General features: G+C 56.2%; 1 protein-coding gene across 16 annotated transcripts in view; it reads left to right on the forward strand.

Moving 5' to 3' along the window:
• Positions 1 to 25,741, forward strand: part of DYSF (dysferlin) — a 225,314-nt gene that overhangs the window by 132,893 nt on the left and 66,680 nt on the right. For all 16 annotated transcript variants that reach the window (XM_070379785.1, XM_070379787.1, XM_070379790.1 and 13 more), the window contains 8 exons: positions 7,918 to 8,099; positions 10,782 to 10,922; positions 11,727 to 11,756; positions 13,408 to 13,437; positions 22,439 to 22,540; positions 22,650 to 22,811; positions 23,838 to 24,003; positions 24,457 to 24,533. In XM_070379785.1, coding sequence (XP_070235886.1) covers positions 7,918 to 8,099; positions 10,782 to 10,922; positions 11,727 to 11,756; positions 13,408 to 13,437; positions 22,439 to 22,540; positions 22,650 to 22,811; positions 23,838 to 24,003; positions 24,457 to 24,533 — 890 coding nt within the window. The remainder of the gene's footprint in view (positions 1 to 7,917; positions 8,100 to 10,781; positions 10,923 to 11,726; positions 11,757 to 13,407; positions 13,438 to 22,438; positions 22,541 to 22,649; positions 22,812 to 23,837; positions 24,004 to 24,456; positions 24,534 to 25,741) is intronic.

Below are 25,741 nucleotides of genomic sequence, written 5' to 3' on the forward strand. Positions count from 1 at the left end.
CAGGAACTGCTCATGTCACGGAAACTTCCAGGTCTTCAGTTTCTAGAGGCCCCTTATACCACCCATATTTTCAGTGTCTCCCCTGGAAGACTCAGAGTCACTGCAGTTCATCTTGTCCAAAACGAACTCCTTGGGCCCCCTTCCCCCAGATCCAGGCCCCCCTTTACTTCCTCCCTCGGTCCTGGCATCACATCAATGTGCCTGTACTGCCCATCAGGCTAGAAACAAGCAGGTGCCCAGCTCTGTTGATTCTGGCTCCCGAGTCTCAGAGACTGTTCCCTCCTGTTCAGCATTGTGGCTGCTGTCTTGCACTGGCCATGGCCCTTTTATCTGAGCACTCTGGTCATTTCCTGGCCTCCCTGTGACCTTCCACACTAACCCAGACAGATCTGGTCATGTCACTCCCCTGATTTCAAACAGATACTAACACATAAATGGGCTTCTTCCCTGGTGGCTCAGATGGTAAAGAATCTGCCTGCAATGTGGGAGACCTGGGTGCGATCCCCGAGTCAGAAAGATCCCCTGGAGGAGGGCATGGCAACCTGCTCCAGGCAAGACTTTGCCTGGAGAATTCCATGGACAGAGGAGCCTGGCAGGCTACAGTCCGTGGGGTCGCAAAGAGTCAGACACAACTTGGTGACTAACATTTTCACTTTCACAACACATAAATCCAGAACTCTTAAGTGGACAACTCCTTTGTGATCTGACTCTGCAGACCTCGCCAGTTTCATCTTTTCCTGGTTCTCTCTCCACTAGGCTCTGGCTGCGCTGGCTCTTGTCAAAGCTGTCTGGTTCTTCCGCGTTCCTGGCCATTGTGTCAGTGCCTGGAACACAGTCCCTCCCTATTCTTGGTCCAGTGAACTCCTACTCGTCTTTCAAGACCCAGCCCACATGCCCTCCGACCCTTCCCCAAGCCGAGCTGGTTGCTCCCCCTCAGTACTCGGTCAGGACCTTGCCAGCACCCGTCCCAGAGCCCTTACCCACTGCATAGATCAGTTGCCGTGTGTCTCTGTCACATTCTTTCCACCATGACTCTAAGCTCCTCAAGGAAGAGACCTGCACTTACCTTGAACCTGTAGCGCTAAAGAACTAACACTGAGTGCTTACTCTGAGCCCAGGCACGTTACTGGTGTTATTTCATAACCCTTACAACTGTTCTATGAAGTAGGCTTTAACATCCCCATTTTACCGATGAAGAACCTGAGACTCAGGTAGGTTAACTAAATTGCTTGAGCTGAAATAGCTGACAAGTGATGTACCCCCCTTCCAAACGCTTGGTGCTTAGTTGGGTGAACTGAGCTCCTCTGGGAGAGTGGCCTTCTGTTCATAGACTGGGACTCAGCTCACGGCCACCCATCCATGCCCCTTTCCAGGTCCTGCTCCTCCCCAGCCTGGGGAGCGACCTTGGTTCCTCCCCGGCAGCTGTACCTCCTCACCTTCCTCTCCTCTCAGTGACCTTTTCTCTAGCTCTGTGCAGCCGGACTTGGGGTGGGTGGAGCAATTTCTCTTCTGTGCTTTGGGTTCAGGGTGCTGAGAGAGTGTGCACGCGCAGTGCAGGGGCGTTGGCAGGTGGGAGGGCGGTCTCTGCCACTGCAATTTCCTGGGAACCGCGGCCAGGATGCTTTCTGACACTCAGCACCTACTCTCAGGAAAAGAGAAGTGGCCTAATTCCCAGTTTTGCTTCCTCTTCCTTCAGGGGAGAGTGTGCGAGGTGGGGGTACAGGTGTGGGAGGAGTGAAGTGGGGTGCAGGTGGAGGACCCCTTCTCCGTGGGCTGTACTGTGGCAGACCTGTTGGAGGGGAGCTCCCCTGGGGGACCCGCACCTCTGGGGACCACAGGCAGGGTCAGCCTGGTACCGCCCGCAGGAGATGTAACACTTTCCATCCTAGCTCCACCCCCGCCCCCAAATAAACATCCCTTGAGTTTTGAGGGCACTGCCCAGGGCTTCCTCGGAGGCCACTGGCTTCTGAATGAAAGGCCTGATTGAGCAGCTGCTGGAAAGGAAAACAGCAGCCAACACGGGTGAACCTATAAAACCCAGAGTGTTTATTTTCACTCCCAAACCCTAAACCAAAGCAGCTTCTCCCCTGGAACTGACCCTGGGGCGGCTGGCGGCTGGAGGCTGCGCACGGCCACCGGCTGGCATTTCTCAGAGGAAACTCCTGTGTGCATCAGGCATGTCTGGGGCCGGGGGAGGGTCCGGGGCGGCAGAGTCTGTCACTGGTCCCACCTTCCAGCCGGTCTGCTGGTGTCTGCGGCCGTGAGGGCCCTCCTTGGGAAGCCCTCTGGCTTTTCTCCCAGTGGGGGCTCCCGTGGCCCTGGGCTGTGACCTCTGCTTGTCCGTTGTGGCGTGGCCTTGGGACTGTCCCAAGGCTGGTGCTGTGTTTGTTTCCTTCTCCTTGGCCGAAGGTGTGGGGGACATACAGGAGTTGCCCAGGAAACACTTGTTGAGTGACACTGAGCTCAGGTGGGGAGGGAGGCTTGTGGCGATATTGCTGTGCAGGGAGCCTGAGGATTTTGCCTCAGTGGGGTTTGCCTGGAGGGCCAGCACCAATCCTCTGGACCCCTGAAAGGGTGTGTGTGGCCTGTGTTTGTGTGGTTATGAGTGTGTGTGGCCAAGGTAGTGATTAGGTATAAAAAATGTGAACTGATGCTTACTTCAAATGACTTACATTGGGATAGGGTTGCCACTGCTGGGTGAGCATCTGGACTGTGAACTGGATCCATTTAGAATGGAGAAGATAGGACTCCAGACCTAGAAACCACACGTCCTCAACGCCATGCGTCATGGGCAGTAGCGTGGCTCTAACCAGCGCTCAGAGCTGAGTTGCTCATCACTGTGGATGGATATTTCTTAAAGAGGCTTGGGGAGGACACTGTCTCCTTTGCCCAGTTATACTCCAGGGAGTTCTTCTCTGCTTTCTCCCCTAGCCTGGAACCACCTGTGTGGTTTGAGGGAGCCACAGGCTCTGCTTCCAGGGCTGCCACCACGATGGAGGACCCCTGGGCAGCTCATAGACCAGGGCACCGCCCTTGGCTTGAGGCCCCAGAAATTCCTCCTTGCAAGTGTCATGGGTCAGTGGGCTCAGGGGCCGGGCTTGGTTAATGAAGAAAATGAGAGGCTTGAGGATCAAATGCCAAGTTATTAATTTCTGGGGATGGGGTGTCTGCCAACAAAGTAGAGAGTCCAGTGCTCTCTTTGCTGGCCTTATGGTTCCTGGGAGGTCAGAGCTACGTGCTAGTTGGGTGGTCCTGAGGGGTGTTGATGCCAGGCCAGGCCACAGTGAGGTCTGCTGAACTACGGTTGCCCCCTGGCTCAGGTCACCTCTGTGGGCCCCCAGGTCCAGACTCTGTCCTGAGTGGGGCTGGGGAGTCCTTGCTTGTGGGCTTCCTCTGTCTGGACTCCAGTCACAGCCCACCCCTCTCTTCTGAAGCACAGCTTTCTGTTAAGGTTGGCTCTGGCTGGGGGAATTCTCCCGATGAGCTTAAGAAGCTGTTTTCCAAGGTGCACTGGAGGCTTGTGAAACGCTCCACTTAAAAAGGGATCCTGAGTGAGAGAGGCTGGGAAACACTGCACGCTTAGCAATTTACAACGCACAGTGGCACTGAAGGCTCTGGGGTGGCTGCAGGAAAGGAGCCCGTGGAACTTGTTTAAGCGTTCCTTCGTTCCCCCGAGAACGCGCCTTGCTTAGAGCATATTTTGGGAAACTGATCGACAGGATTCAATCCAGCTAGCTCGGTGTGAATCCGGGACCGTTTGTGGGCCGCCCGCCTGCCTTCTCCTTCGTCCTCTATTCCTGCAGCCCGGGGTGCTCCCTCCCTCGCCGCAGACAGGCTCGCTGTCCCCCCAGTGCTCTTTGGTGCCTTTGCCCATGTTGTCCTGGGTGCCTGGACGCCCCCTTCTCCTTGGTCTGTCTTGGTTACCTCCTTATTCTTGACACTTGGGGAGGCCTCCTTTGGAAGTATTGACTTGAGGCCACCAGGCTCCACAGCCTACCCCAGCCCCTAGTGCCTTGAACACTTTGCTAGGAAGCTGCACATCACTTGGGTTATAATTGATGTTTAGTTACCATTTCTAAGCAGCAGTCATGATCTTAAGAGTCTGGACCATGTCTCATGCGCCTTCATATTCAAAGCACTGTGCTTACCTACCACGTGCTGGTCAGTCAATAACTGTATATTGAACGAGTGATGGATTGCAAATAATGCTGGAGTGAACATCTTGGTTCATATAGCTTTTTGGTTAATTTGGATGATTCCCAGGAATATGGGAAACGGTGTAAACAGTTTTATGTTGTTCAAGGCATATGGCCCAATTGCTTTCCTAAAGGGTTGTTGAATTGCTTCCAGCAATAAAGGAGAATACCTATTTCATCAGCTATTCGCCAACACTGGATTTTATAAATCTAAACAAATTTTTCTTAATTTTATATGAAAAATACTGCTGTATTGTAGTTTTTCTTTGCATTGCCTTGCTTACTAGCAGTCTACTCCACCCTGTCTTAAGGGGCCTTTTACCCTGATCATGACAGGAAGAAGGAGCCCTGACTTGGAGTCAGGGAGTCTGGTCCCAGGCACGTGTCAGCAGGCACTGGAGACTTAGTCTTTCTGAGGCAAGCCCCCTCTTCTAACAAGGGGTACAACGCCTCCTGTCCTGTCCCTCACCCTGGTGGTCTGAGCTGTTGGAGGGAGTATATTGTGACTGGAGAAGGGTCCTCCTCGGAGCTCTGGGAATGTCGCAGAGATTGGGCACAGGGCTGCAGGTCCAGCAGTCACCTGTGTGGGGCCTCCCACGGTGTTGAATTCCTGTAGAACCCTTGTGTGTCCTTGGCTGGAGCTGCCCGGACAGCCTGTGGTCCTCCAGAGCTCCAATCCAGCTTCCGCCTCAGGGGGATCTCCGCGGCTTGGCAGGTGAGGCTGGAGGCTGATGCTAGCCCTCACCTACCGGCATGGCCCTGGGAAGAGCCAGCCTCTCCCCTGCCCTCCCCCTCTTCTTGAGACTTGCCTCCCTCCTCCTGGCTTTCCTGGAAGAGGCTTGTGTCTGTGCGTCTGTCTGGCTTCCCTTCATCTGACCACCTTGCTTCAGCAGCACCCCAGCCCCCCCTTGTTTCTTTTCTGTCGCGGGGCTGGGCCTTGTGCGGGAGAGGCCAGGCCCGGCACACAGTAGCCCAGTGTCTGAGGCCCCAGGCCTCCAGGCCTGCTCCTTACAATGCCTTTGTTGTGTGTTTTTTCCTCCCCTGGGCGGGCGGGGCGTGCGTGTGGGTCTGGGTGATTTTGTTTGAAAGCCGCCCCCTCCCTCCCCCGTGCTGAGCTCATTGCCTGCGCTGATGGGGCTGCTGGAAGGAGTCGCCTGCTCGGGGGCCAGCGTGGGGGGGGCTGCCAATACCAATACAGCGTGCCCGGCCGCCACAATGTGCAATTGTGATCTCTGTGTAAACGCGGTCGGTCTGGGGCCCCCGTGCTTATAAAAATAAAGCGTTGGGAAGCACAGGGGGTGGGAACAAAAGGGGCTTTTTCGCTGGCTCTCTAATATGGTTTTATTTATCGGAACGCGCCCTCTTTCCCTTACTGGAACCGGGGAGAGGTTCTCTGCCGAGCTTGGAGCTGATGGTATCACAGCCAGACGGTTTCATTAAACGCACAGACGCCGTTGGGCCCTGCCAGGGGCAGGAAGGGAACGGCTCGGGCAGCCCTGCCAGGCTGGTGCATGGGAAGGGAGCCCCGTGCCAGGGAGGCCTCCACCAGGTGGAGGTGGTGAGAGGTGGACACGTCTCTCCTGCCCCTTCTTCTGCCAAGGTCCTCCCAATGCCCTCTTCTACTGCCAGAGTCAGGTTCAAAGCTGATTTCCTTCAGGAAGCCCTCCAGGATTGACCCCACTGTGCTTTTGTGCCTGAAGGTTGCGAACTGGTCTTAGCCTGGTGGCTGCCTCCCATTAGCCAAACCCAGCATTGTTCGGCCAGTGAGTGCCCGTAGCTTCTGCCTCCTAACTCAGATCCCCCCATCACCCTTAAAACTAGCCCCTTGGGCAACAGCCACAATCCTGTACCCTGTCCCTTGATGGGAGTCCTCCTGTTGCTCACTCCAACTTTTCCACTCCTTGATGGTCACTGTCTGCCGCCTCCTGTAGTGGCTGTGGCATGCCGCCTGGTCTCTTTATGGACAGGGATCCTGGCTTGCCCCTCCCCATGGTGGGGAAAAGCTGTCTCCCCAGCTCAGCCCCAGAACCAGCTGGACATCTAGGCACTAGATGTCTGGTGTTGAGGCCATCTGAGGTCACACCGGGGCCATCCTGTGGGGTGCAAGGTGCTGCGGGATGGAGAAGGTGCTGAGTGTAGAGGGTTTGTGACAGGGCATTTGGGTTCAGCCCTGCCAGCCATTGGGCACCCAGCCTCCTGCACCCTCAGACTTCTCTGTCCACGTGGCCTCAGCATCTGGCACTTTGAGTCTTACAGAATGGCAGCACATGGACCTTGCACCCTAATGAGAGAAGCTGGGAGAGCCCCTCCTCCGAGCCTTTCGCTCCTGTCCCAGATTATATGCACTCAGCCCCATGGGCCCTTCTCCTGCCTTGGTTCCCAAGTGTAGCCCTGAAAGGCAGCATCGGCACCACCCGGGAACTTGTTAGGAATGTCAGTTCTCAGGCCCCACCCCAGACCTGATGAAGGAGTCTCTGAGGGTGGGGCCAGCCTTCCAGGTGATATCTCTGCATCCTCACATTGGAGAACCACTGCCCTAGAAACTTCTCTAGTGACACCTTGGGACCAGGCAGAGGGATGACTCCTGGTGGGTCCCAGGCCAGCATGACTGGGGCTGGCAGGTTAGAAAGGAGTTTGGGGGTGTCAGGAGCTGCTGGGATCTTGAGGTTCTCCTCACTGCCCCCCAGCTCCCAACAGCCCTCGAATCCCTTTGTTTCTCTTTAACTCCCCCACCCGTCTATGCTACCACCCCCTCTGCCTGCACCCTGGCAGCAGTTTCATAACTGGTCTCCCTGCACCCACTTGTGCCCCTTCCAGTCTGTTCTCCCGTGACAGCCAGCAGAAGCTTGCTGAAATGCAGACCTAGGCATGCCAGTCTACCAGCACCTCCCTCTCCACTCTACTCTGCCTCTATTGAGAAAGCTAGATTCCTCTCTTACACACCACTGTACCTCATTGCTATTCTTCAGAGCATGATCAAAATGGCAATTTTATGTTTTTTTTTGTATAGATTTTTGTATTGCTCCAAATGTGTTCTCAGTCTTTATCACCTAGCCCTGAGCTTTGCCTGCAGAAGGCACTCAGTAAATGCTTTCAGGATGAATGTCAATAATTCCAAACCATCTTGAAGATGTGTGTGTGTGCATGCGAAGTTGCTTCAGTCACGTCCCACTCTTTGTGACTCTATGAACTGTAGCCTGACGGGCTCCTCTGTTCATGGGATTCTCCAGGCAGGAATACTGAAGTGGGTTGCCATGCCCTCCTTCTGGGCATCTTCCTAACCCAGGGGTTGAACCTGCATCTTGTATGTCTCCTGCATTAGCAGACAATTCTTTACCACTAGCGCCACCTGGGAAGCCCTGGATGAATGAATGAATGAATGAATAAATGAATGCACCATCCAGGCTCTTACCTCCTTCAACTATACTTTTGCCCCCCCAGCAACCAGTCTAGAAAGGAGCCCACAGGGGGAGCTCTCTGGATCTCTGGGCCTGCTCTCCTGGACCTTGGCCCCATCTCCCTGCAATTGTCACCAGCTTGACTCACAGAAGCCGGGGGTGGGGGGAGAGCCCCCCTGGGACATGTCTCCAGCCTGGACATTGCTGCTCCAGAGCGGCAGCCACAGCCCTGCTTCAGCTTTGTGGCCACATGACTCCTGAGCAGGCGACTCTCACGGTCTCTGCTGTGTCCTGTCTCCCTTCCCTATGCCCGGCCCACACAGATCCCTATGCAGTCGTCTCCTTCCTGCACCAAAGCCAGAAGACGGTGGTGGCTAAGAACACCCTAAACCCCACCTGGGACCAGACGCTCATCTTCTACGAGATCGAGATCTTTGGCGAGCCAAGCAGCATCGCCGAGCAGCCTCCCAGCATCGTGGTGGAGCTGTATGACCATGACACCTATGTGAGTCTGCCCGCCTCCCTCCCCAAGCCCTCATTGGCCACCCTCTCCAGAGCCCAGTGCCCGGGGGGAGATGCTGCTGTGAGGGATGGGTGCCCCGCCAGATGGGCGCTTCCCGAGGCTGGGGCTGGTGGCCTCTCCCCGACCCCACAGGCTGCAGAGTGGTGAAAATTTCAGAGTAATTACAGTGAATTGCTGGCAAGTGTGCTGGGCCCATGAGAGAGAAAGGGGACAGATCTGGCCAGGGTGCTTCACTGTGGGTTGGGAGCCTGGGTTTTTCTCTGTCTCTAGCTTGCTTATAAGATCCCAGGTGGGTTCCCCCTCCTCATCGGAGAGCTGCGTGGACTCCGCACATTGTACTGGGCTGAGTGGCCCCTCACATGGGGCTCCCAGTCCAGGTGAGAGCCGGGGCTCAGGGGCCACAGGGCAGGGGCTCCTCCAGGGAGCCAGCTTGTGACACAGGCTGGGTCCTCTCTGGGCACAGAGCAGCGGGTGGCGCTCTCCCACAGAACCTGCTGCGCTGGTGGGAAGGCTCTGCAGGCGTGCTGCCCAAATGAGGGCCACTTGCAGCGTGTGCTGCTGAGCAGTTGAAATGTGCCTAGTCCAACCGAGAAGACAGATTTTCCTTGTTTTTCAGTGTAATCCACTAACGTAAATTTAACCACTGGATGCTGATGGCTCCTGTACTGGACAGGAAAAGTTCAGGAGGGAGAGAGTGGTGGGCTGGAATGTGACAGGCTCTGGGGAATGTGAGATTGAGGTGTTGGGATGAGGCAGTGGGTATTAGCACAGTACGAGGGAGGGCCAGGGCCGGGAAGGAAGAGCAAGGAGTAGAGGTCAGGGGATTGGAGGTGTAGCGGGGTCAGGGAAACATTTTATAAAGGAGGGTTGGGATGCTATTGGGAGAGAGAGAGACGAGGTTGGCCAAGGCGTAGGTGGCCAAGAGGCCTTACCTGGGTAGCAGTGGATGAAAGGGAAGGGGCCTGAGTTTTAAAGATGTGTCCAGAAAGAGTTGCCATGCCTGGGTAGGATGGTGTGATGACCAGAGGGTGGCTGAAGGTGATGCCAATGAGGGCACCCCTACCAGGTGACAGCGGGCAATGCAGGCCTGGACCCGGGAGGCCGGCCTGCTGGCTCTGCCCTTGGAAGAAAAAGCTGGCTCCGTGGGGGTTGAGCTGCTGGAGGAAGGGTCTTTTGGGGAAGAGCTCAGGGCCTGGAACCCTGGGGGCAGGAATGAGCGGGAGGCGGCAGGACTGCAGGGTTCAGGGCCAGGGGACGTCACAGAAGTAGGTGCAAGTGCTGGCATGGGGCGGGCGGGAGGCCACCGGGCTTGGTCTCTCTCTTCCCGTAGCACCTCACCTCCACTTTCACCAGTGTCACGCAGATGTCGCTCTCTGCCCTTCAGGCCAGTGCCTGCGAGGGACCCCAGTGGTAGAGCACCATGGCCTCTTCTGGGTGGGTGGGCCCTGGGGTCCTGCTTTTTGATAACATAGTCAGATGAAGTTGTACCTGTTGGCAAATATCCATTGCTCTGAGCTCCTGCGGTCCTGGCTGCCCGGGCTCTGCAAGGATGCCCCTCCCCCAGCCTCTCCATGACCCAGTGGCTAAAGGGCAACACTGGGCCCAGGGGAGCCTCTGGGACCCTCCCCACCGCTGTGGCTGGTGCCCACTCTGAGGGTCTGTGCTGGACTCTCACTCACTGAGGGGGACATCTAGCTGGTGACCACTCCAGATGGCTCTGGACAATGTCCCCAGCAGTGAGGTGACCACAGGTAGGGATGCCTCCCAGCCCTGGCCAGGATTTTTCCGGATGAGTGCCTTGGGCAAGCCACCAGGGCTTGTGATGGCTGCAGCACCATCTGGCTGAGACCCAGGTTCTGTCTGTGGCCCCTGTCCTGGGGAAGCTAACCATAAGGCTGGAGTTCACAGGTCAACAAGGTCCCAGGGGTCCACATCAAAGGGCTGAGCTTGGGCAGGGCTGTGGGTGATGGCTGAGAAGAGCAGAGTGCAGCAGGGTAGGGGAGCAGCCAGCATAAAGGCTGGGGTGAGGCCAGCTGAGGGCAACAGCCAGGGTAGAAAATGTGTGGGAAGGGATGAGACAGGGGCACGAGCAGGCTCCAGTGAGCGGCCCTCCATGCCAGGAGGGGTTCAGACCTCATCCTCTAGGCATTGCAGGTCATGGAAGGCATAGAGCAAAGGAATGAAAAGATGCAAACATCATTTTAACAAGATGCATTTAATTTGATGAGCATGATCACAGACTCCCCATGTGGAAGCTGGAGGAGGAGGGGGAATCTGAAGGTGAAATGAATAGGAGACACAAAAGTCCCGGGAAATGTCAAGCGCTTGTATTGCTGAGGACATTCGAGAAATGCTAGGTGGCTATCACTTTTGACTCTAATGAGCTTAGAGCTTGGTTAAATTGAAGCAAGGTGAATGCTATTTGGACAAACAGAGGGACTCCGAGATGGGAGTCAGCTCTAGCAACAGTGGCAGGAGGCCACTCACATGTTTTCCTCACATCCTTCTAAGGGAGGCAGAACTTACCATTTTGCACCAGGGGCTGCCCCGGCTTCTGAGGCCCTTTCCAGTTCAGGTGGCCAGGTGTAGGTCTGGTGACAACTCTGAGGCCACCAGCCCCGGGGCTGGGGGACGCTGACTCTCCTTTCTCCACGCTTGGTCTAGGGTGTAGATGAGTTCATGGGACGTTGCATCTGTCAGCCGAGTCTGGAACGGACGCCTCGGCTGGCTTGGTTCCCACTGACGAGGGGCAGCCAGCCCGCCGGCGAGCTGCTGGCCTCTTTTGAGCTCATCCAGAGAGAGAAGGTGAGGCTGGTCCACGTCCGGATTCAGGAGGCCCAGGTCTGGAGCGCCTGGCCGGGGAGGGTGGGAGGCCCAGCGAAAGGATGGTGTGATGGAGGGGAGGGGCCTCGGATACATTCTTCCCTCACCAAGGGCCTGCGTTTAGTGGAGAGGGCTGAAGGGCCACCTCTGGATCTCCTGCCGGAACCAGTTTTGTCCATCTTTTCTGAGCCCCAAATCAAGAGGCGATCTACACTGGGGCAGAAAGTTGAAATCTGAACTGTGTTCAAATGTCTGAGTCCTCTGGTCATTGCATGTGTTTTTCCTGACACGGTTTCTGGGAGAAAGACCTCTGTCATCTGGTTAGGGGGCCTAATTGTCCCGGGGAAGGGGACTTCAGGGACAGGGCAGGACAGGATGTCTGTTCTAGTGCTGGCTCACCACGGCCTCGCTGTGTGACCCTGGCCAGCCACTTCCCTGCTATAAAATAGGGGGTTTGGGTTAGAGCCATGTCTTCAAATTTGCTCTTAGTGTGATGTGAACCTCTAAAATGTAAGCTGGTCAGAAGTGAGGCTGCTGTGGTGGAAGTGTCTGGAGGGGACATGGCATACTGCTAACCTGGCTTCCCCTGCACCTGCCTACCAGGCACTTCTCAGGAATCCCGAGGCTTCCTAGGAATAGTCTGCAGATCCTGGGACTGTCCAATCACAGACATATCCACAAGTGTCAACTTGTGGTTGGGAATGTGTTTGCCTGGCCAGGGCAGAAAGGACGCTGGTGGGGCCTTGGGTGACAGGCACCTAACCAGAGCTCTTTTTTTCACCCTAGCCTGCCATCCACCATATTCCTGGTTTTGAGGTAAGGCTCACTCTTAACTTTGCTTCTTCAGGCTCGCCCCCTTCCCGTGTTTGCAGCCACCTCCCAGGCTAGGAAGGGCAGTAGGCACATGTCACCACCATCCTGCCTTCAAGCCGAGGAAGGTGTGGGTGAGGTCTTAGGGGCAGGGTGGGTGGGGGCTGGGGTCCGTGCTTAGCTCAGGCTTCCCTGCCTTTTTTCCCTGAGAAGTCCAAGGATCACAGATGACTCAGATGGAAGGGACCATGTCAGTCATCTAGCCCAGTGGCTCTCCTCTGGGCTGCGTGTTGGAATCCCTTGGATAGATTTAATAATCACCAGTGCTCAGTCCCAGCACAGACCAAATGCAGTATGATCTTTTGGGGTGTGGCTCAGGCACTGGTATCTTTCAAAGCTATGCTGGAGATGGGACTGTGCAGCCAGAGCTGAGAACTGTTGACTCAGGCCAGTGGTTCTCAGCATAGCATCCCTGAGGTAGGTATTGTTAGAAATGCCAAACTTGGGTCCCACTTTGGACCTACTGAAGCCAACTCTGAGAGGCAGCACAGTACCCTGGGTATTTTCGAGCCCTCCAGGGGATTCCCTTTAAGAATCACTCACCTTTCAGAAACTCTGATCAATGGACCATAGTTCCCAGCTCAGTGTTCCCACCGAGATCCAGTTTTCTTTCCTCTGCTAGTGATGGGGACTGTGTTCCCATCACCCTCCTCCCCTTCCTTCTCCTGAGGGTCATGAAAAATGTACACCTTTTTCTGGTACCCGGGCTGACTTAATTTGGGAATCATATACTTGGCCAAGGGTTGCCCAGCTGCAGCTGTGAGCCCAGGCAGCTGGGCTCTGTCTAGATGCCTCCCTGCTTATGAGGCAGGGAAGTGAAAATGTTTAGTCACTCAGTCGTGTCTGACTCTTTGTGACTCCATGGACTATAGTCCACCAGGCTCCTCTGTCCATGGGATTCTCCAGCCAAGAATACTGGAGTGGGTAGCCATTCCCTTTCCCAGGGGATCTTCTCGACCCAGGGATCAAACCTGGGTCTCCTGCATTCCACGAAGATTCTTTACTGTCTGAGCCCCCAGGGAAGCCCTAAGAGGCAGGGAGCCCAGACAAATTTGCAGATAGTTCTTCCGTATAAGACCTCCTCCCATCCCTTTTCATCTCACTCCCTCCCTGCTCCCTGTCCAGTCCAAGCGCCTTCTCAGGTCTGCCAGCCCTGCGCATCAAGCTTCTCCTTGGTTCTCCAAGTCCGTAGCTCCAGCAGCAGCTCCAGGGCCGGGCCCTGACTGCATCCTGGGACTGACGCACAGGGTCTGGGATCCTCCCCCCACCTGTCAGTCCGTCAGTCTCCTTTCTTCTGTCACTTTTAGAGATGCCTGGGCTCTAGGTTCATGCTTGGCCTCTCCCAGCAGTTTCTCTGCATCAGTGTCTGTTGTACCTTCTTTCTTCATTGCAGGGACCAGGCAGAGAGTGTGTCTGAGCAGCACACCCCCCTCACCCTAGATGGGAAGCGTTTTCTGTTGGCTCCTTTAGGGGGATATCTGGCATGTTGATCTCTGCCTCAGCCTAGTGCTCCTTGTCACTAATGGTGAACTTCTTTCCTCTTGCTCTCCTCCCTCCACCATCTCCTGGATGTGGACTGCCCCATGGTGGGGTCCAGGTACAGGACACAACAGGGATCCTGGAAGAGGTGAGCTGGACCCTTACAGCTGGGGCCTGTGGCTGGGTGGGTGGGCAGAGACAGAGGGAAGAGGAAGGCCATGCCCGGGAGCCTTCCTGGTTCCTGGTGCTCCAGTGTGTGTCTGTCACGTGGACTCCTGTGTGGATTTCATTTCCCGCTCTTTGCATGGATCCAGGGTTGCCTGGGCTGTGTCCTGATGTGATTCTGGCCTTAAGTGGATTGCTGCTATGTTGGAAGTCACATTTACCCAGACCCCAGGGACAGCAGTACGGAGCCTCATCTGGCTGAGTACCAGGTGGAATGTTTTCAAGAATAAACATGTTCATAAGGGGACAGAATAGTCAAAGAAGCCTTGCTGGTGGAGGTGGCATTAGGCAGACATTGTTGCAGTGCTTAGGAAAAAGGTGGGGAACGTGCCTTTGACCCAACAGAGCAAGTGCCAGTTTGGGGCCTGGCCGGTTTAGGGTACAGGGTGGGTTGGGGATTCCTAGGTTCTGGGAGAAGCCTGGGGTTTGCATCCAAAAGGAGCAAGGCTGTGTCCTTTGGCGGATGAGGAGCACCTTTCCTTACGGCCTCCTGCGAACGTGTGAGTGGGCGCTCCTGACTGAGCTGGGGCAGAGGCCCGGGCAGAGAGACAGGAAGGAGAGCCCTGGTCAGATGGGGGCTGGGAAAAGGGCAGCCACTTCCTGCCGACAGGGAATCCCCAGGCTGGGAGCGGACACCGTTTGACATTTTCAGTGCAACTTGGACTTGAAGCGCAGGGTCAGGATGTGGGATCCGCAGGCCCGGCGCCCCTTACCTCACTTCCTTCAGCTCCCAGACCGAGGTGGGGTCCGCCAAGTGAGCTGGCTGTAATTGCGCCTGACAGGCAGCCTCCTACTTCTGGCTACAGTTGCGAAAGACTGCCGATTTGGAAAGGGGACCAGAGTCCTGTCCAGGGAAGCAGCACGGAGCCCTCTCTCTTGATTGAGAGCATTCTGTGGCCAAAACCCACAGCCTGCTCTGAAGAAGACCCAGCCCAGGGATGAGTTATTAAAAAAAGTTAAAATCCTTAATAACTGGATTTGTAATATATAACAGTGGAGGCTCAGATTCCAAGAGCAGGATCTGGCTGTGGTCTTGTCAGGAAGCAAATCAAAATCTGCAGCTTCGGGGCCAGAGCCCCACAAGGGCCAAGTGTCCTGCCCCAGGGCCCGCCGGCCACAGGCCGAGGCGGGTATGGGTTAGCAGCACCAGAGGAGGGCAAGTCCTGGGGGTTTGCTGGGCACAGGCCTGGGCTAGCACCTCCCAAGGGTCCTAGGCCCAGGAGGGTGGATGGAGTATCAGCTGGCTTAGGGAACCATTCCAGAAGGTGATCCTTGACCTCTTCATCCCCAGAGGCGGCCCGCAGCTACCCTGTCCCTCTGCATTTGAAGGCTAAGGTTCAGGCCGAGGTCCTGAGTCCTTTCTGGTTTTAAGAATCCCTGGGGACGGGGTGGAGGCAGGTTAGTCTTCCTGCTGCCTCTGGTCCTGCAGGAAGCCTGACGCCTTAGCAGGATTTTTCTGTCTTCCTTGCTGCAGCCAGGCTCCTGCTTGGTATCCCTCGTTCAGTCCCCTCCAGGCTCTCAGCTTGATCCCTGTGAAGAGTGCTCCAGCCGTGACCTGCAAAAGCCATGCCGGGAGCTTAGATTCTGGGCCACTGGCTGTGGGAGCCCTCGAAAGTCTGGGAGCAGAGACGGGTGTGTTAGGAAGCTGGCTGGCTGCAGAGAGGTGTGGGTTGGGGAGCGAGGGGCAGGAGAGCCCAGCTAGGAGGCTTTTGAGACAGATGTGATGGGGGCCTAGGCCAGAGAGAGGAATGGAGAGGAACAGTGACTCTGGAGGGTGGTTTAAGGACAGCCTTTCCAGTGGGGACGGCCTCTGGGACAGCACGCGTGGGTGGGAGGCGGGAATGAGGTGAGAGGCCACTCCCCGGGCTGAGGATTCCTACAGCTGGAGGCTGGTGGGGATGGCTTCCTGGAAAAGATGACTCTGTGCTCCCTTTGGGGGTCCGGTGCCTTGGGCTGGGGCATGTCACCGCAAGGGGCCAGGGTGGTGGGCAACGAGATTTCCCTGATGCCAGGCATTTTGCCCACCTGGAGGTCCCCTCTCCGAGTGCTCTTGGTGGGGAAAGGAGACTGTTGCGTTGCATCTTTGAGGTTTTGCTGTGGGGAGACCCAGGTCCTCGTGGAGGGAGGGGAGGGCTGCTTCCCATGAAGCCCCCAGCTTCCTGTCTGTCCCTCGCTGTTGGCTCCTCTTCCGGAGCCTCGCTCTTCCCCTTGTCCGGCTCTGCCTCTGCGTTTCCCTCTTTCTCTGTTTGCTCCTTGGCCCGGACCCGCTCTCTCCCTCCTTCTCCCGCCTCTTCTGAGCCCTCTGTCTCGTTTCTTTTCCTTTTTGTCTGGAGAACAAAGGCGGTCTGCGCTGCCAAGGGGAATGAGTTCAAAGAAACTGCAATTTTAGATTTCCTGAAAAATGGAGAGCACACAGGCACGCGTGAGTGTGTGCAAATGTGTACACTCATGAGAAGCATGTATATGTGCATGCACGTGCGTGCACACACACACACACACACACTGCACAAGAGGTGATGGCAGATTCCTTAATAACTGAGGGCCCCTGAGCCAGTGCAGAGGAAGACCCTTTCTTGGGACACTTTAGGTGGGATCAGGGCTTGTGGTCCTGAGTACCTCAGGGGGCGTGGTTCGGAATACTGCCCTTGGTTCTGCTACTCCTGTCTTGCCCCGTGGATGGATGTCCTGGAAGAAGGCAGAGCGGACTCATGGATTTTTTGCTGTGACTTGGGGGCCAACCAGATGTCACTGCATCCCCCTCCTAATCCAGGCAACAGGCTATGGCTTTTAGTCTGAGATATCCAGGAGATGTACCCTCCTGCACCCCCAAATCCTCCAGAAGGAAAAATTTGGTGTTTTGCAATCAGGAAAATAAGCCCAGTGGTCCCCCCCCAACCCCCGACCAGCCCCCTATCCCTCCCCCAAGGCTTTAATTTAAAACACTGTTTTTCCTGGGAAGTGTAATTAGAGCAGCATGTTGTTCCTAACGAGCTGGGTGGGGCAGGCAGACAGTGGAGCCCTCCCAGCCCGCCCGCCTGGAGCTCCCCGAGGAGCCAGGGTCTGAGTGTTCAGAGGGTCCCCTGATTGTGCCCTGCAGGGTGGAGTGGGTGTCTATGGGCTACTGGTGGCGGTGCTGCCCTCGGTGGCTGGAGGGCCCGCCTGCACTTGCCCCTCCCTGGGATGAACATAAGGCTGTCTAGCGTGGTGGCCTCTAGGACTGGGAGAGGAAGCAACCCTCATGGCCCATGGCCTTGGTTCCCTGCACTGAACTGGCCAACAGGGTGGACAGATGAAAGTGGGTAGAGGATGGATTCTGCTCGGGGGAGGACAGAGCCTCATCTGTCCTTGAGACCTTGTCCTCTTGGCCTGCACTATCTCGGTGAGCACCCTGTTCACCTGTAGAGCCCCATCCGTGCAGCAGCCCTGGGTCTGCCCTCCATTCAGGCAGGGTGCGGAGGGTCAGCATGGAAAGGGTGCACCCCACCATGGAATGACTCATCTAATTAGCCTCCTGTTGTGTGGCTGCCCCTGAGGTCTGCGGTCCTTGGAGTCCAAGGTCACACTTAGGACAGTGCATCAGGACACCACTGCGGTGTTTTCAGCCTGCATCCACCTCCTCCCTGGCTGGCTGTGCTGACAGGGGTCACAGCAGCCCATCCCACTGAGAATCGCTGCCCAGGAAGGAGGTACTGTGCCTCTCAGATGGGCTCGACTGGATGGAGAAACTTGGGCACAGGAGTGGCTGTTTGGCTGGTACTACAGGACTCTTAAGTGTGAGATGTTGGAGATCGGTCAGGACCTTGGGAAACCGGAGCCCAGGGTCACTTAGAGGAAAAAGAAGTCAGAGAGAGGGTAGTAAGGAGTTTCTGGAGTGGTTTGGGAGATTTTCTGGAGGATGTAGAGTTTGAACTAGGCCCTAAAAGATGTGGTTGATTCTGGAAGATGGCAAAAGAAGCCCATGCAAACAGAGAGAGCCCTGAGCAGGCCCAGGGGAAGGAGGTTGGTGAGGATGCAAGGCTGTTGCAGACAAGTGTTGGGAAGGATGGAGAGTGTGTTGGAGTAAGTTCTTTCTCCTCCCAGCCCCCCACCATTCACCCTCTGCCATCCCTCTCTCCATTCAGTTATCTGATCCTAAGCCTCTATTGGACAGGGGATTCAGCTGTGGTCCCTGTGCAGAATTGCCAGTTTAACAAGTCGGCTATGGTAGTTTAGTCGTTAAGTTGTGTCCGACTCTTGCTACCCCATGGATTGTAGCCCGTCAGGCTCCTCTGTCCATGGGATCTCCCAGGCAAGAATACTGGAATGGGCTGCCATTTCTTTCTCCAGGGGGTCTTCCCAACCCAGGGATCAAACCCACGTCTCCTCCATCTCCTCCATTGTGGACAGATTCTTTACCACTGAGCCACCTGGGAAGCCCATTGGTTAACATGGGACACAGACAAATGAACACATGGAAACGACACAGGGTGATGTGTCTTTCAATGGGACAAGTTGCTCTGGAAACTGCGGGGTGCTTAACTCAAACCTGGGGCTCCAGGGAAGACTTAAATGGACCCAGAGTCTGAGTTGGAGGTAGCCAGATGAAGTGGGTGGAAGAGTCCTTCGGCCAGGAGGACCAGTGAGCTCCAACCTCACAGAGAATCTGGTGCCTCCTGCAGCCTTCTGGCATTCAGTAGGATGGGTGTTGAGTATTTCTGGGGAGGTGGCTGGGCACTGCTTGGGGTCCTGCAGTGGAAAGTTAGTGGTGAGACGTGAGACCGGAGAGGTCAGCAGGATTAGAAGATGAGGGATCTTGGAGGCTGCATCAAGGAGTTTGGGCTTCATCCTGAGTGGGTGGGGAAACTTTGAAGGGTTTTAAACAGAGTGACATTCTTAGAAATTACCTCCTGGCTGCAGAGTACAGTTCTCATTCATTGTTGGAAGGCGATGCCAGATATCAGATGCCAGATGCCAGAAAGCAGATGCCAGATAGAACTTATGTTGTTGTTGTTTAGTCACTAAGTTGGTCTGACTCATTTGCGACCCCATGGACTATAGCCTGCCCAGCTCCTCTGTCCATGGGATCTCCCAGGCAAGAATACTGGAATGGCTTGCCATTTCCTTCTCCAGAGGATCTTCCCAACCCAGGGATTGAACCTGCGTCTCCTGCATCGCAGGTGGATTATATACTGCTGAGCCGTCAGGGAAGCCCAAGATGTCACTTAGGAGGAGGCAAAAGAGGGTAGTGAACCAAACTCAGGAAAGAAGACGGGTGTGTGGATATGGGAGAGCTGTAGGGGACAGGTCTCTAAGGCTTGGGGACCAACGGAGGGGAAGGAGAGCCAAGGTGGCATGCGGCTTCGTGGCTTGGCTGTCCGGGTGGATGGTGGGACTGGCTTCTGAGATGACATTTGAAGAGAGTAGGTTTGAGGGGGAGCTTCGAGAATCCAGTTTGGGACAAGTTCAGTGTGAGAAGCTGGAAGGACACATGGATGAAATAGCAGTAAGGCTGGAATGTGAGTCTGGGGCTTAGGAGAGACGTGTGGGAGAAGAAAGCCTAGGAGAGGGCTGGGCTGAGGAGCGGGTAGAGAGGGCAGAGAGGCCAGCGGTGAGGAACCAAAGGGACCGTTTTAGGAGGGAGGCTGAGGTCAGCGGGCCAGATGCTGATGAGGGAGGGGGAGAGCTAGGAGCCTGTGAGCTGTGTCTGAGCTACCGGCAGGTTGTTGTTAATTTTGGAGAGAGAAATTTCCAGGGAGGGGGTGCAGAGGACAGAGCGAGTGCGTGGGGCCGAGGGTGGCCTGGAAGTGAGGCAGGGGTGGGGGATGGACGCAGCCCTTTTCGGGAAGCGAGGGAAGAGTAGGCACAGAGAGAAGGCGTGGACAGACCCGAGAGGCCATCTCGGGACCATCTGTAAACGGGGAAGGGGAACAGGCAGCGGATAGCGTGGAGAGCTGGGGAGGGCTGGATGAGACCAGCTCAGGGAGCAGAGCGTGGGGAGGCACAGACGCACCGTGACGATGAGAGGCACCTGCGTGCACTGCAGTGTGCTCAGTGGGGAGGGGACAGAGGACCGCGTGACACCCGGCAGGAGGAGGGAGTCCCACAGAGGTGGGAATTCTGGGGAGTGGCAGCAAAGGGCTCCTGAGGGAGGCATGGTGGATGGAGGTGGCCTTGGGATGAGAATGGGGGGCCTTGTGCCTGGTAAGCTGCCCCGTGGACACTCCCCTAACCGCTCTTTCTGCTTCTCTCCTCCTGCCGGCCGGGCCTGGCCTCCGCAGCTGTGTGCACCTGCCTTCTTCCTCCAGGGCCTCCTGCCAACGGTATTGGAGCCCAGTCTTCTCCAGGTTCTTGTTCCCTGTCCTCCTCCGTGACCAGGTTCCTGCAGTGGGGAGCCTGGGCCGCCGCACGGAGACACAAGTGTCCTCATGGGGAGCTCGGGGGAGCCCAGCAGGACGGTGGGCCATGGAAGTGAGGGACAAGCAACCAAAGGGACACGGCCCAGAGTTTGGGGGCCTGGAGAGAAGTGTTCTAGGGGGAAATATATTCCTGAGTTTTCCCGGTGATTTCAGGAGAACATTGCAACCGTGTGAGGAAGGTTTGGTCTTCCTGCCTCCCCACCCAGGAGCCTGGGGCTGCTCCCTTCCTGACCTCTTCTACTTGTCCATTTTATCATGGACTTTTGGCCTTGGGCCCACGGTTGGCTGGGCATTGGCCTCGAGCAGGCCACGAGCAGGCTTCCAGGCATAACCTTTTTAAAAGTGAAGTGACCCCTGCTACGCAGTTGTCACAGCAGGCAGCCTTGGAGTGCCAAGGGTGGACACCAAGTCAGGCACATCCGCAGTGGCCAGGCCACTGCGGGCTCTGCCCCCACCCTCTGGGGCACCAGTCATGTGGACTGTGGCGTGCACAGCAGCCCCCAGGTGCGCCCAGGGCCGCCCTGCTCATCACTCTTCCTTCTGATGGCATCTGTTGCTCATTCTGAGAATGTGGGTGCTTCCTGCATCTTGTCACCTGCCTTGGGGGTCTGGAGGAAAATGATGAATTTCTTCACATTGTGCTTTGGTGACACTGGGATAGCTATGAAGCTGGTGCTGTTCTGAGAGGTGCCTCTGATGGCTCAGCTCTGCTCAGTCAGTGGGGTTGGTCAGCAGCAACACTAGTGATGAAAACAGTGGCACTACCAACAGTGCACTGATCACTACAGTCCCTGCTCTTGATTAAGCACCTCTCATGTGCCAGAAGCACTTCATATTTGTTCTCTTGTTAAATTCTCAGAGCAATTTTGTAAGGGTGTCATCCTGGGTCTTCACATGAGAGTCCTGGACCACAGAGTTTGAATAATTTGCCCAAGGTCAAATAGCTCAGAAGCCGCAAGGTTAGGACTAGGACCAAGGTCTGGTTTGATTTTAGAAATCAGCACTGCCGCAGGTCAGTGTGCTGTGGGCAGGAGTGACAGCTGGGGTTGGCTGTGAAGGGCCGAGGTGGGAGGAAGCTGATGTGTTTCAGTGCTCCAGCTGTCCCCCCATCGACGTCAGAGCATCTGCAGATGGATGCAACATCCTTTGAGAAGGAACCCAGAGCAAGTCAGCTTGGAGAACGAATCCGATGACTCCATTGTTTCTTAATGCAGTTATGTGAGGCAAGCTCTGTAGAGCGCACATCACAGCCCTTGGATTTGTGGCTGACGTTTCCTGGGTGTCAGGGCCTTCGTAGACGGGTGTTCAGGTTGTGCAGTGCGTGGGTGCACTGGGTCTCCGGGAGTGGGACTTCCAGGGCAGGCATCGGATATCGGTATTTATTATAGCATTCCAGCAGGTGGCAGTAAAGTGTCTTGTTCCAATAAACTAGTGACCTAGGATGATTTTCTGACATGGAAGTAAAGAGCTTTAAGAAAGGGACATCTTTTTCTAATTGTCACAAAGTTGCCATGTGGACTCCTATTGAGAATTTACGTGAACCAGGAACTCTTTTAAATGTTATCAGCTTCTTCAAGCCTCACATCAAGCGTTAGAGGTTGATAATTTTTAGTAACCATTTTGTAGATGAAAACCCTTGAGCCATAGAGAAGTGCAATAACTTATTTAACTCAGTAAGTGGTGGAGTTGGGATTCATTCACACCCGGAGCCCGTGTTCATAACCACTGCCAGACGTGGTAGTTGTCTAATCCACAGGGATACCTGTTTCTAGTGCTTCGCCCGCTTCCCTATGTATTAATAGTTCTTCAGGATTCTTGCCCAGGTCTTTTTTGGCCGCCCCATAGCAGGCAAAATTGCCACCCTGACCTCTTGCCCACGGTGTGGAGGCGCCTCCCCAGTAGGCCCTTTGGTGCCTGGGGTGGCAGGCTTTTCTAGCCCCTCCTCCTGTTTGTAAGCACCTCTTCTGGCTCGCAGTGCAAGTGTTCTGCTCAGGTGTGTCACACCTCAGGACAGGTGCGAGAGGTGGGATTTGGGGGCTGGCCGGTGTCTGTGGGTGTGGATCTGTGGGGGCTGGAGATGGAACACAGGGTGGGTGATCAGTTGGGAGGGTCTGAGCTGGACGCGGGAGAGGCTAGCAGGTGGGCACGTGGTCCTCTTGGGACTGAGATGGGCAGAAGTGGACGTGTCGGGTTGGGCTGGACGGTGCACGTGTGTGCACGTGTGTGTGACAGGGGCTGGGACCCCCGGATGGCTCATTGGCGGGAGGAGTCGTGGCCCAGGGCTTGTCTGAAACAGACTCACCTGATCCCTGGGCCGAGGTGCTGGCGTTGTGACCTGGAGAAGGGGGTGCCTGGGAAACTGACAGCTCTTGTTCTGTCTGCCCGCTTGCCCCCTTCTGTGTCCCCGCCGCTCTATTTCTGTGTCTCTCCACACATGCACTTTCTTTCCATCCCGTCTGTCCTCCTTTCTTGTCTTTCTGCCTTGGGCTTCCTCCTGCCCTTGTCTCCCTTCTACCCCGTGCCCTGCAGTCAGAGGACACGGACCTGCCCTACCCGCCGCCCCAGAGGGAGGCCAACATCTACATGGTCCCCCAGAACATCAAGCCGGTTCTCCAGCGAACCGCCATCGAGGTGAGCCTGCCCCCATCACGGGGGTCGGGGTGCGGGCCTCCCCTTTCCTGGCCCAGCCTTGCCCGGGCCTGGGGCCTTTCCAGCTGCTCTCTTCACTCTTCACCCCTAGATCCTGGCGTGGGGTCTTCGGAACATGAAGAGCTACCAGCTGGCCAGCGTGTCCTCCCCGAGCCTGGTGGTGGAGTGTGGGGGCCAGTCTGTACAATCCTGTGTCATCAAGAACCTCCGGAAGAACCCCAACTTTGACATCTGCACCCTCTTCATGGAAGTGGTGAGCCTGACCTCCCTGCAGTCTGCTACCTACCAGAGTCCTGGTGCTTAGAATTTCCTCGCAGCCCCAGGCAGCCTGGGCTCCTGGCTCACGGTCTCTTTCCCACCTCCTTTGAGAACGGGAGGAAATGCTCGCTGTCTCCTTCCTGGAGGAGCTGCAGCCTGTGCGCAGCACAGAGGGCGCCAGCTTGGTTCCGCCTCCCCAGATCCCGAGTCCACGGGAGTCCCAAGGACCCACCCATGGCTGTTTCCTCTCTCAGGGCAGGCCTCAGTCCCCCAGTGCCATCTGCCAGGGCTCTGACCTTCAGGGATTCCTCCAAATCTTCCTGGACCTAGTCCTCCCCAACCCCAGGCCTTGCAGAGGCCACCCCCGTGGCCCTCGGCCCCAGCCCCCTCAGCAACCTGGTTTGCCTGGGCTTAGTGACCAGAGTAAGGCAAGTCTGAGGGAAGGAAAATGGTTTGCAGGATGAAAGTGCTTTAGAAATTCCAGGCCCAATGGCTGTCAACAGGAGTCTCCTCTTGGCTGAGCCAAAGACGCCACCGAAGGAGAGAATATAAATCATTTCAAGTTGTGTTCAAAGTGCTTTTAGGGTTGGGGGAGAAGAATCTGGGTCTGGAAGCCAACTCTTGAGTATCCACTTGGGGGGGTCTGTCTGCGAGAACTGTTGAGTCCCGGGCCAGCTTCTCCCTTCTCCCCTTCCCCGGCCAGTGAGGGTTCAGGGAAAGGAGACTTGTTTTGACTTTGGGCTGAGTTGGGTGTGTTTGGGGGTTAAAGCTTGAGGGGAAAGTCAGCCTCTGCATGCAGCATTCAAGAGGCAGACAGAGGTGGGTGGCTTCTGCCCCACCGGCCCGCTCCTGGGCTCAGCTGACCACCGCTTTGGATTGACGGCCCTTGGGGGTTAGGTGTAGACTGAGAGTCATTTTCTGCTCCTTGGACTTGTCCTGGGAAGAAGGGCTCTCCTCCTTCTGAGACCTCCCAGAGATGAGGTCAGGCTGCTGTCCAGAGCTTCCCTCTTCCTCCACCCAGATGCTGCCCAGGGAGGAGCTGTACTGTCCCCCCATCGTGGTCAAGGTCATTGATAACCGCCAGTTTGGCCGCCGGCCCGTGGTGGGCCAGTGTACCATCCGCTCCCTGGAGGGCTTCCTGTGTGATCCTTACTCAGAGGAGAGTCCGTCCCCACAGGGTGGCCCAGGTAGGGGAGGGGCTCTTGACTGGTGGAGGGGGCGGGCAGGGGGTGCTGGGGCAGGTGGGCTTCCCAGCTGAGACACGTTCTGAAGCCCTCCTCTTACCTGAATGAGAATGAATTTTGCCCAGCTGACGGGAGGGAAGGGCGGGAATCTTGTCTTCCTCAGGGCATCATCTGGCCCCAGGCTGGATCCTCCAGGGAGTGGGGGTCGATGCTGTGGTAAGAGACCATGTGGAAAAGGCCACAGGAGAGGGAGATGCAGGGATCAAAGGGATGAGGAGAGAGGGAACTGGGGAGACGGGGAGTGTGAAGGATGATGCTGGGAGAGGGAAGGACGGGGGGAAGAAGAGGAAGACATGAGTGAGAAGTGTGGTGAGACCCAAGGCCGAGTCTCACGGCTCGGGAAGGGTGAGTCCCCAGGGGAGCCCCTCTCAGGCCTGGACACTGCTCTCCCTTCAGATGACGTGAGCTTACTCAGTCCTGGGGAAGATGTGCTGATTGACATCGATGACAAGGAGCCCCTCATCCCCATCCAGGTAGGAAGGGTCCCTGGGGACAGACACTGGCTCCATCGAGAGCCGCCTGGTTTACCCTCTCCCCCCGCCTTGCTCCCCTTCCTCATCACACAGCCTCCATAAGGCACTCTCCCATAACCTGGTGGCTGACACTTGACAGATGGAGGGACCCAGTTAGGAGATTTCAGCCTGGATGGGAGCAGGGCGGGGGCTTGTGGGAAACCCTGTGGGTCTACCGGGCAAGACCCAAAGCATCTGAGAAAAACGGCCCTGCACCTTGAAGGCCACGTGGAGGGCTTGCCCCTGGCGATCACCAGGAAATCAGGTGAGAGGAGCAAGAAAGAGGGAAGGACAGGGTGAGGAGTGACTGGCAGTCTCCGGGGTGCCCAGCCCCATTGCTAGGACCTTCCTTGGGCGGAGATTCATCTATGGGCTTGTGCTTGGTGGCACCCTGGAGGCAGCTTGAAGGACGGGTCTGTGTTCAAGCCAGTAGTCCCTCACACCCCATCCCCTCCACCTGCGGGAGGGAGTAGGGGCAGGAGAAGGGCCTTGCTGCCAGGGTGTCCAAAAGGCAGTCCTTTGCTCTGTGCTCCACCTGGTGAAGTGAAACTTGCTCTTTGTAACTCTTTCCGACTCTTTGTGACTCCATGGACTATATAGTCCATGGAATTCTCCAGGCCAGAATACTGGAGTGGGTAGCCTTTGCCTTCTCCAGGGATCTTCCCAATCCAGGGATCAAACCCAGGTCTCCCACATTGCAGGCGGATTCTTTACTAGCTGAGCCACAAGGGAAGCCCCTTCCACCTGGTGACCCAGGCGTCAATGCCAAACAGATGGCAGGCGAACTGTGGCATCTCTTACTGAGGGGGGATCACTCTTCCCACCTTGGGCTCTGGGTGGCTGTGGGTCCTGTATGGCTGGGCCCACCCAGCCTTATCGCAGTGGAGACGGACACGGACCTCACTGTGAGCACCAGCCTTGAACAGCTCTGTTCCATCTGCTCCAGGTTGTCACCCTCCTCTTGGCTTTGCTTGACTCTGGCTGCCCCATGGCACCTGGGGCTCCCAGAGCTTCTGGGCTGCCTAGAGCAGAGCCTTCCAGCCTACGTAGAGTACGCATGTGTCCTCAGGCCCACAGCCTATTTATTCACTAGGGAAGGGATGGCATTTTGGAAGGGTTCAAATTTTTTAAACAATCAGTCAAATATTAGCCTTGAGAGCAAGAGGACA

This window comes from Bos mutus, chromosome 11, assembly GCF_027580195.1.
Source record: "Bos mutus isolate GX-2022 chromosome 11, NWIPB_WYAK_1.1, whole genome shotgun sequence".
Classification (NCBI taxonomy): domain Eukaryota; kingdom Metazoa; phylum Chordata; class Mammalia; order Artiodactyla; family Bovidae; genus Bos; species Bos mutus.